At 42.7% G+C, this 11,599-nt stretch overlaps 1 protein-coding gene across 1 annotated transcript; it reads right to left on the bottom strand.

Moving 5' to 3' along the window:
• Positions 1–4,026: 4,026 nt before the first annotated feature.
• Positions 4,027–7,691, bottom strand: lto1 (LTO1 maturation factor of ABCE1). Its single transcript, XM_085167136.1, has 5 exons — positions 7,561–7,691; positions 7,392–7,497; positions 7,239–7,309; positions 5,158–5,275; positions 4,027–5,018 (listed from the first exon to the last, which is right to left on the bottom strand). Exons 1-5 carry the CDS (start codon positions 7,617–7,619, stop codon positions 4,947–4,949), a joined length of 426 nt encoding a protein of 141 aa, XP_085023262.1. The 5' UTR covers positions 7,620–7,691; the 3' UTR covers positions 4,027–4,946.
• Positions 7,692–11,599: the final 3,908 nt, after the last annotated feature.

Raw genomic sequence — 11,599 nt, 5'->3', positions numbered from 1 at the left:
GTAATTTTTTCTCTAATGATAAAAATTTTATTTGTGAAGAAGTTCATGAAGTCATCACTAGTTAACGTTAAAGGGATGGTTGGCTCAAAAGAGCTCTGACTTTTTGTCAGCCTGGCTACAGTGCTGAAGAGAAACCTGGGGTTGTTCTTATTTTCTTCAATCAGTGATGAGTAGTAAGCTGTTCTGGCTTTGCGGAGGGCTTTCTTATAAAGCAACAAACTATTTCTCCAGGCTAAATGATGATCCTCTAAATTTGTGACACGCCATTTCCTCTCCAGATTACGAGTCATCTGCTTTAGGGTACGTGTTTGAGAATTATACCACGGGGTCAGGTACTTCTGATTAGAGACCTTAGTTTTCACAGGAGCTACAGTATCCAGAGTCGTACGTAGTGAGGAGGTGAAATTATTAACAAGATAATCGACCTCTGTTGGGGTAGCGTTCAGATAGCTGGCTTTAGAGTGAAAAGGTCCACTTGGATGGCAGTGATGGAACTTGTAGAAGGGATATCTAATTCTATAGATAATAAGGAATATACTGTTGGTGTTTTTATAGACTTAAAAAAGGCGTTTGATACGATTGATCATTCTATATTAATGAATAAACTAGAGAGATATGGCATAAGAGGGTTAGCATACAAGTGGATGAAAAGTTACCTGGATGACAGATATCAATATGTCGAATTCAATAATGTAAAATCTAAGCAGTTGAAGGTAACTTGTGGTGTTCCTCAGGGCTCTGTGCTGGGCCCTAAATTATTTATATTATACATAAATGACATATGTAGCATTTCCAAACTGTTAAAATGTGTATTGTTTGCTGATGATACCACTCTGTATTGCTCAGGTAAAAACCTGGAACAGCTTCTGACTACAGCGGAAAAGGAGTTAAATATATTAAAAAACTGGTTTGATGTAAATAAGTTATCATTAAATATAAAGAAAACAAAATTGATTATTTTTGGCACTAGACAAATGAAAAATGTATCTAAAATCAGGGTTAATGGAATTGAAATTGAAAGAGTGTACGAAAATAAATTTCTCGGAGTGATAATTGATGATAAGCTGAGTTGGAAGTCTCATATAAACCATGTGAAAACAAAAATGTCAAAAACCATTGCTATTCTCTATAAAACAAAGCATGTCCTGAACAAAAAATCATTATACACACTCTATTGTACTCTGTTGCTTCCATATATGACTTACTGTCTGGAGATATGGGGTAATGCATATAAAACGAACACTCTTCCTATTTTCAAGTTGCAAAAAAGAGCTATAAGAATTATAAACCAATCAAACTATATAGAACCAACTAACATTTTGTTTATTAATCTGAATACCCTGAAATTTTATGATTTAGTTGAATATAAAATGGCACAGATAATGTATAAAGCACAAAATAACTTGCTTTGCCCCAGTACTCAGAGGCTGTTCAAAGTCAGAGAGAGTCAATATGACGTAGGGGGAACAGATTTCTTTAAAAAAAACAAGATAAGGACAAATATAAAGCAGAGATGTGTTTCTGTTAGAGGAGTTAACCTGTGGAATAGTTATGACAGTGATTTAAAAAGGTGTAGTTCATTTTCCTTGTTTAAAAATATGTTTAAAAATAGAGTATTAGAAAAATATATATATCAAGAATGAAAAGAGCAAAAAAAAAACAAAAACAAAAAACAAAAAAACCTCTTGATTCTTTTTGCTTTGATGTAGTTACTTACTAAGGTGGAAAGTTTTCTGTTTTTTTGTTTTTTTCTTGTTTGTTTGTTTGTTTGTTTTGGCTTTGTTTGCCTTCTCTCACCCCAACCGGTCGCAGCAGATGGCCGCCCCTCCCTGAGCCTGGTTCTGCCGGAGGTTTCTTCCTGTTAAAAGGGAGTTTTTCCTTCCCACTGTCGCCAAAGTGCTTGCTCATAGGGGGTCATATGATTGTTGGGCTTTTCTCTGTATCTATGAAGCGCCTTGAGGCGACATTTGTTGTGATTTGGCGCTATATAAATGAAATTGAATTGAATTGAATTGAATTTTATTATTTGCTTCGAGCCCTGTGTACAGGAGCTGCATGCTAAAAGATCTTTTGTTAAAAGGGTTGGCGTAATAAGCAAATGCTTCAGCCAATACCTTTTGATTAGCCTTGTCTCATGCTTTCTTGCTTTGTGGTAAATCTTTGTTCTGTCTTCACTGAGATATTTGAATGCTAATCAATAAAAACATATCACTCATAAAAAGATAGACAGAGGACCGACGGGGGGAGAGTGTGAGGTGTGGTACTGCTCCTGAAATTCAGAATAATTATCACCACTTAAACAAGACTTACCACAAACAAACAGAAAGACATATAGATATAGTGAGACTATGCATTTATTTCAGTTACTGTTTTTGTGCATTTTGATGGAGGAGCCTCCTTCCACTTTGATAGAAGTTACACTTCCACAGCACTAATTCTCACACATCACACAGTTTTAACCCCCCCACACGCCTGTCTTTAGGTTTTTAACCTAATTGTCATATTTCTGTAAATGTCTAATCTGTTGCTTGCTGCTTTAACAAAAACATATCAGATTACTATTGTAAGACAATGAAACACTAAATGTATAAAGGCTAATTTATACTATTGAGCCCGGCGCCATCCTGTCAACACAGAATGTCCCACACGAACAGAAAAGAGGCGCCAAACATGTTTTTAAAACTTTAAGCACTTATTTCTTAAATCCACAGACGGCGTTACATCCGTGTCAGCTTCTGAGAGCCATGAGGCAAGTTAGGCTTCATGCATTTAGTGTTTCACTTTTAGTGACGGTAAAAAGGCAAATCAACTCACCTCAAGATTAATTTCAGTTCAAAAGTCCATCCAGTCATAAACCACAGTCCAGAGGAACCCTGACGTACGAATTTAATTCGTTCCCGAGGCTCTTTCGTAATCGAAGGTTTTCGTAAGGCGAAGCAGCCATCGCGCCTTTTGAGTGAACTATAGGCTAATTGCTAACTGCAACAACAATACGTCGTTCAAGTGGAACAGTGAAGCACAAGTACGAAAGCCAAGGGGTTGTCACATGATTCGGAAGGCATTCTAGGCTCAGCCAATCAGAGCCAGCGGATTTCGTTACGCGGGTATTTTGCTGTAACACGGGCAGAAATATTGCCGTTAAGCGCCTTCGTAACGTGAATTTTTCGTTAAATGGGGTCTTCGTAAGTCGGGGTTCCACTGTATTTACTGCAGTAACAAATCCTCCATGTTCCTCTTTCTAAACCACTGTAGCGTGCCGCTGCTGACAGCGACGCGCTGCCGCTGCTGACAGCGGCGCGCTGCCGCTGCTGACAGCGGCGCGCTGCCGCTGCTGACAGCGGCGCGCTGCAGCTGCTGACAGCGGCGCGCTGTCAGCAGCTGCAGCGCGTCTGCTGACAGCGACGCTTTCATTCAGCCTTGGTCCAAAAACTGTAAGAACAGTTATTAAAAAACACACTGAAGGTCAAGCTGATCTTAACACTGATGTACAATTGATCTGTGAATTCATCCGGTTTCCTCAACAGAATGTTGCAACAAAACCTTAATGGACTTTATCACCTTCATCAACCGCGCACGCACAAACACATCCTCCAACCACACACACACATTTTGCTCCATCGCTGTTTATTTCACACCTCAAACATTTAGTGAACAATTAAGCAAATACAAGTAATCTGCAATAAATTACAGGCAGTAATAAAATAAACTGCTAACTCTGTTACACTGCGTCCACACCTACACGAGTATTTTTGAACACGCAGCTGTTTCGTCCACGTAAACGGCGTTTGAATCACCAAAAACTGAGATTTTTTAAACTCCTTTTTTGTGTTTACGTATGGACGAGGAATACAGAGTTCATCACAACATCAAAGGTATGTGTCTTTATTCACGTCATGTGTCACGTTATTGTTTACATGAGATGAATTGCAGAATGATAGAGACAAAATACTGTTAATCTGACTGTCTGCAGGTTTTACACACAGTTACTGTCCCTCTGTTTACAAAGGCAGAGGCGTCACGCTGTCATTATTTTAGTTGTTTTTTTCCTGTGTAATAATATTCAACATTGCATCAATACATTTAAAAAAAATGTCTCTCTGTGCAAAATGGGTTTAAAAACATAAACAGCTGTGGGATCCTGTTTGATTTGAACAGCCCAGCGCTGCTCCCGATGAAGGGAAAACCAATCCTGCAGGTAGACCTACCTCTGCACGTGTGCAGGTGAAGCCAAAGGGAAGATTTGCTTCACCATATTTTCTAGTCTTTGTCTTAGAATGAAGTTGGTTTGGAAACATATTCAGCGATGCTTCATCTCCTGCTTTGCGTTTGTGTGGGCGCCCCGTGCTAGCAGTGTCCAAGCGGTTCCCCCTTCCCCCTTTTTCATACCGCGCCCCCCCTGCAATGACTCTGCCCCCCCCCAGGGGTCGGGACCCACACTTTGGGAAGGTCTGGCGTAAAAGGATCAGAGTACAATTTTAAAGGGGAGACTGCTACAGGACAGAAACAACTGCATTATACTGCTACACAACTTCGACACGTCACAAGCAGAACAGGCCGCACACTTTGTGAAGGTCGGGCTTAGAGCAACCATTGAAAGAATCTTATTTATTTCATCAAATCTAATGTCACATGTTTAAGGACACAACGTTCACTGCCTTACTGTCCTGATGTTTACTTCTGTAGTCGACTAAAAACTGCAATAAATCAATTTGTAGGAAATCACTCACTCACTCAAATTCCTGTTTCTGGCTCTGTAGCACATTTTCCTCAGACTTCTCTAGATCATCAAAGATCACACAATTCTTGTCTGGTTGTCACCGTCTCACACTCCCAGCATATGAATCCACTGCACACCATATCTGCTGGGCCACTCAAGGCTGACATCAAACCAGCTTCCACCTTGTGTCTGGGCGCTGGGTCGGCTCTGGTTCAGCATCCAGACAGACTTAGAATGAAGTGCCTTCAGCCACGCTGATGTAATCCTTGAAGTCAGCTGGGACACTGAGCATAGAGCAGACCTGCACAGGAGCGACAAAAAAGCAGTGAAGAAGAATGGAAAAACCAGTGAGTGACAGTAGCTAAAGTCTGATTTCATTTCATGTCACTGGCTCCACAAAAACCTTCATTCCACTGCGATTAAAACAAGAAATCACGTACCTGTCTGAACTTAGCTCGCAGCTTCTCCATGTCATCCTGTAGCTTCTGAGACTGTGGATTATCAAGAGAACAGCTTTGGATCAATCCAAGGAGGGCGTCCAGTGCTTTCAAACGCTTCCTGATGGCACACAAGTTGGATTGACAGCTGAAACATTTCCATACACTCCAGCTAAGAGTGATGACAGGTGAAACAAATAACTTCTTTCCTAAGGAGCGGAGCAGTAAATACTTAAAATAAATACAAAATGCAGTTTGTAAATGAGGATTTCATTTCATAAAAAGAACACCATAGCAAGAGTCAAACATGGGCTGGGTTTTTATAATCGATTTATCGATTAAAATTGATTCTAGCTTGGATAACGTGAAATCGATTCATTAAAATCCTGAATCGATTTTTTTATATAAATGTATTTTTCCCGAAACGCCAGAATCTCAGGTGAAAGATCACAAAATTTCAACAACCACCAAACAGCTAAAACAGTAACTGAGAGCAGGAACAGGATTCTGCACAGAGACGTAAACACAAAGCGCCGACGCATCAGGATCAGTGAGATGTCGGTTTTCTCACCGACGGCACGGACACGGTCGGGGCTGAAAGCCGACAGCTTGCTGATTCTGATGTTTTGGCGGGTCAGCGCTTTGTGTTCACGCCATTTTTGTGCTGATTCTGAAGCTGTTAGTTTGATCTCTCTCCAAACAAACAGCAGCAAAAGAAGATCCAAACTACACTTCACAAAAACATCGTCATGAATTCACTCTGACTTTTACTGTTTTGCTTCGACCAGGATAAAATCACACGTCATGCACAGCTCTCTCTCTCTCTCTCTCTCTCTTCAAGAACAGTTTCCCATCTAAAAATCTGTTTTCTTCATTATTCGCTTGCTTGTTACGCACAAGTCTACTGTTGTTTACAGGCTCTCGGACGATGTTTTTTTCCTTACTTCCAAAAAGAAAACCTAATTTCTGCTGTTCAATACTGAACAAATTTAAACTTTAAAATTATGCAAAATGCAAAACAGCCGTGTCTCTAATAAAACCGCTGTTACTTCAGAGGTAATGTTCATGTGTTGATTAATGGTTTTCTTTTGTTTTTGATCTACTGCAGAATATTTTTATAAAATCCCAGGCCAGGAGAATCACCTTCATGTTTTTCTGTGTTTCATCTTCAGCTACTTTGACACAAAGGCCTCTGCTGTGATGCTCACACCTTTGATAAAGTCTTGCGTGTGTCAGCTTCCTTTTTATAGATACAAAAATATGTAAATGTACTGATCTGAATTATAATATTTCTGACTGTCAAAATTTCCCAGATTCAAATCGAATCGGGACCTCGTGAATCAGAATTGAATCGATTCTAGAAATCAGTGACGATACCCAGCCCTAAGTCAAACATGGTGTTGGTAGTGTGGCAGGCTGGGGCTGCTTTAGGACCTGGATAAAAATCGAGGCCTAAACTCTGTTCTCTACCAGAAAATCCTGAAGGACAAAGCCAAATAATGCCAAACACAGCAGCACGTCCACCACTGGATGGTTCCAGGAAAAAAAACAACGGTTTTGGAGTGGCCCAGTCAAAATGTGGACTTAGATTAAGATGCTTTGCCACGACTTTAAACAGGCTGTTCATTCTACAGCAGCGTGCCATACTCACTGCCAGTTATGCTGCAAATGATTCATTGCAAACTGGCAAAACCTGCTTTTAAGTTTAGGAGGAATCATGTTTCCACATAGGGCCATGTAGGTTTGGATTTTTCCTGTAACAACTGCATTTTGTATTTTCTAGGGATATTTGAGTCCAGCGTTGACATTTGCCACACTGCCTCTGGAACAAAACAGCATGAACACTCACAGCAGCATCACAGAGAAACAATGCCGGGAGCCTGTCTCCTGTAACTACAGCTGAGAACCTGATACACGGAGCCTGAACAGGTTTCAGGTCTCTGTGTTATCCGGGATCAACATGGCGATCACAGAGTTTGCACAGATGCGGAGAGCCTGATACACGGAGCCTGTACTAGCTGAGCTGTGGTGAAGCTGTGGTGAAGCTGTGGGGAACGACAGGAGGATCGTGTTTACGGTCCTACCTTGATTTGCCATCGACGTTGTTTCGGAGGACACATTTCCACGTGGTTGCAAAGCCGTAATAGAAGGACATCTGTCAGAGACAACAGACAGTAAAGCTCTCTGAGCACCCGGAGCTTCACGTTGAATCACGCAGTTACGGGTTGTGTCCTCACCTCGCAGGACAGCCGGGCCCCGTGAATCGCTCCGTGTCTGCGGCCGTCCTGAAGCCCTCGGCGGGTCCCCCTCTTTAAACCTTCCCGGTAGCCTTCATCTCGGAACCTGCGAAACAACGAGACTGAGCTTCGGACGGGTACAGGAAGCGACATCTATTCACAAACCCACCTTTCTTCTGCAAACACAATGCTATCAAACAGGTCGTCGTCCATTCTCACGTCGGCCATTGCTCCAACTTCCGGCTAACTCGCCGGAAGTTGTTATCTGACTGAACTCTGAACCCGGCGGCAGTGCCACCCCCAGGGTAGGAGGGGAAGTGTTCCCAGACGGTAGGATTTGATTTGATTAGATTTTTTGCTTCGACAAACGCATAGAAATCAATAAAGTTTCTCAGCAGCCTGTTTCCGCTCTTTTCAAAGATTCAGTTCAACACAAATCTTAAATCTGAAAGCTCCCAAATGGCTGTTTTTAGTATAATTGTGCTTCTAATTTAGCCTAATTTAGCAAAGATGAATGTTTTGTGTGTTGGTGAGTAACCTTAAGTGTTTTCATAAAAGTTTTTCTTTTCATTTACTACTACTGGGGAGAACTTACATGTGGTTTAAGTCCTGTAATAAAGTTTGAATCCTTTTGTCTTTCACAATAGAAAATGACCAACAGTTACTGCCATCGTCTCACCCAGCTCCTAATCAACATCTGTAGCATCCCCGGTTGAAAAGATGGTCTCTAAACCCGATGGTTCACATGGATCCTTGTATGAAACAGCCGTGTATGTGAACACACCGTGACAGCTACAACATATACAGAATAAAAAAACCATTAGTAAATAGAAAACAGCATGTTACCTTTAACCTTTTGCCTTATTTATTAATCATAAATGAATTATTTTTACGTTAAATTAATGTAAATTTGTATATTTATCAAACCCTTCGAACATTAAGCCAGTACCGACCTTTTCTATACCATGAAATTAAATACAACATATTACATCTGTCTTTGACCTTCACTGATAGCAACACATTCTCACTCCCAAAGCGTAACATAGACAGTGAAGGTTCACTGTTATAGGCTCTGTAACCAATGCTTTGCTGACTAAGCATGACACATTTACCAATGTGCCCTCTAGTGGGTGAAAACACATCCGTTACACTTAGTAGTGGTCAGCAGCTTTATGCTTTGTGAAATAACAAAGGACACATTTACACAACAAAACTTTGATGCCAACCTTGTTCCCCCATCAACGAGGTGCTAATGAACTGTTTGCACTTCATAGCGGTCCTTTTTAACCGCTGAGCACACCTTCTCTTTCTCATTGAAACTCTGCACGTCAACTGATTTACAACACGTTGTTGTTCTTTACCTTTCAAAGTATAAGCATTAGCTGTGTCCAAGCTGCAACAGATTAATAAGCAATTATGAACCGATTTACAATAAGAAAATATCAATAATGTCATTTACACTGGGGGCATAAAAGCACTTATGTTGTTTGAGTTGCAGAAGGCCATGGTGTACCTGCAGTTTTTAGTAAGAGTGGATGCTGTCGTGGAAGTACTTGTCTCAAAAAGGCACACAGGATCAGTAGATGCAGCTTAAGGAGAGAGGGCAAGTTTGATTGATTGAATCTTTATTTTGAACATGTTAAAAAAGTACAACAACATAGAATTAAAAGAGACAAATAAACAAAGCAAAACAAAAGGAAAACGAGCAAAAACAACTACAAATAACTTTCATGTTCAAAAAGGAGCAGGAAGAAGCATGAGCTTATTTAATCCCACCCCTTTTCCACTATCTAGTAATCTATAGACTACAGAAATACCTCCTTGCAATTACATTATATGTCATGTGTATTTTTTTATTTTTTATTTTTTTTATATATACACACATATATGTTTCTATCTATCCATACATACGTATATACACATACGCACATATACACATTTTCAATAACCCCAGTAACACCTCAAAGGATACACAACCTACAGATATATATATACCCATACCAACACACCCGTGCACCCGCACACACATGAAAATATTAGACAAGAACACCCGATCAAAGTTCTCTTCCAGCTGCAGGGATGGATGAGTGATTCTTGTCTTTGAACGTTTGTTGTTCATTTACTGCACTCAGCCTTACAACCTCCAGTATCACTGAAATGCAGTCAGATGCTGCCCTTTTCTACTTTCTTTTCTTCACTTGCAGCATGTTTGCATTTAAAGCTGGATCCACACCTCTCTGTCACTCTGTATACTGGCCTGACCACTACACTTGCTGTCTGTTGACCACTCGGCCCCTTTCCTTCTTTCAAATATTTGTATGAATCTAGTTCTTACATGTAATTGGCTGATGGTGTGGTGCTGATTGTTGTATATGATTGACAGGAGAAAATGCTTGCAGCTATTGACTGGTAGAACAGAGGAGTTGGTCAGAGTAGGAGTGGGCACTGAGGCTGCTCCCACTGCCGTCTGGCGAGCACCAAGGAGGTGGCTCTCAGCCTGCCCTCAGCAGCGAAGCGTTGTAGATGTCTCCCGGGTGATAGTTGACCCCTTCGGCCTCGCGCTGGAGAACTATTGCAGACGTTTCCAGGAGGGACGGATGAGGCCGTTGGACCGGCCGTTTGCGTATGCTAGGCAGCTCTGTGACATGGTGGCGGCTGCCTCAGCATGAGCCACATACACTATCCCTCCGACCCAACGCCTCCCACGCTTACCTCCCGTCCGATGTAGACGGAGGTTGAGCATCACTCTAGGATGCGCAGAGTGTTCCCATTCTGATTCCCCATCATGGATCTGGATGAACAGAGTTTCTTTTTTCTCCTCAACTGCCTTTTGTGTTATACATTGCATGGTTTTCTTTACGCTGTTCTGACCTGCCTCCCCATTGTGATTTTTGTGTATTGTATATACCGTCAGAAAGGTCCAATTTCACTGCAGGCAACTGTGACAAATAAAGGCTTCATTCAATCAATCAGTAACGTGTTGGGGCAGTGTTTGTGGGGATGTGTTCACGACCTTTAGAGGTGTGCAGTGTCTGTGCTGCACTCAGCTGTGATGAAGGGTCATCCACAGGGTCTTCTCCCTTTGAGCTCCTTTTGCTGGGTATTGTACCTGATTAAAGAAGACTGGGAGGAAGGTCCAAGCCCAGCTAAAGATTCAGTATGTTCTGGACCCGAGAGCAAAGCTGCACACTTTGGGGAGGTTATCACGAGAAAATCTGCTCCAGGCCCAGGAACATGAATAGTGCCTGTGCAACAGAGGGGTTACACTCAGGCAATTTTCACCAGCAGACAAAGTGCTTGTACTACTCCCTCATTCAAGCTCAACGTTACTTGCCAAGTCTGCCAAGGCTGACATTGACGATAAATTGGTAAAGTTGGACAGAGGAGAGGAGCCTCAACCTCCTTAAAGAGAAAGGCTGAAACTGCTCCTCTGGTGAGCTTGGATAAAGAAAGAGACGAACTGGGGCCAGAGGTGCCAAATTCCACATTCGGGCCTACCTTGATAATGATAACTACCTCACACAGGCCCCCAGAGAACAGATGTTGCTGCATTGCAACAACGGTTTGCAGATGTGAAAATGGATGGCACACAGACCCAGGACACGCTGGAGAGATTATATCTCTTGGCTGGCCTGGGAACGCTTCAGTGTTCCCCTCGGAAAAGCTGGAGTCGGTGTCTAGGGAGAGGGAGGTCTAGGTTTCTCTGTTTAGGCAGCTACCCCCACAACCCGGCTCTGGATAGGCAGAAGGAAATGGCTGGGCTCAGTCGAGCCCATCCAGCCTTGTTCTTCCTGCACTGCTCAGCCACCTGGTCAACTACCTGCAGCTTCCACACCGCCATCTGCGCAGCTTCTGCTAGAGGTCATCACACCGTCTGGTCCTGCTTCATCTCAGCCAGAGGTCTGCACCACAGCATGTTGCAGCCAGCCACCTGTCCCGGCACCTGAGGTGTTCCATCACCTCTGTCAGTTCCCAGTGGAGCTCTGCTGGTGCCGCGGCCGTCCGCCTGACCTGATTCACCTGCTCCATCGCCACCGCTGGCCCACAGTTGGCTTCCAGACCTGCTCCGTCGCCACCGCTGGCCCACAGTTGGCTTCCAGACCTGCTCCGTCGCCTCTGCTGGCCCACAGTTGGCTTCCAGACCAGCTCCGTCGCCGCTGCTGGCCCACAGTTGGCTTCCAGACCTGCTCCGTCGCCTCTGCTGGCCC

This window comes from Neolamprologus multifasciatus, chromosome 1, assembly GCF_963576455.1.
Source record: "Neolamprologus multifasciatus chromosome 1, fNeoMul1.2, whole genome shotgun sequence".
Classification (NCBI taxonomy): domain Eukaryota; kingdom Metazoa; phylum Chordata; class Actinopteri; order Cichliformes; family Cichlidae; genus Neolamprologus; species Neolamprologus multifasciatus.
This window is presented reverse-complemented; position numbering and strand designations above follow the sequence as displayed.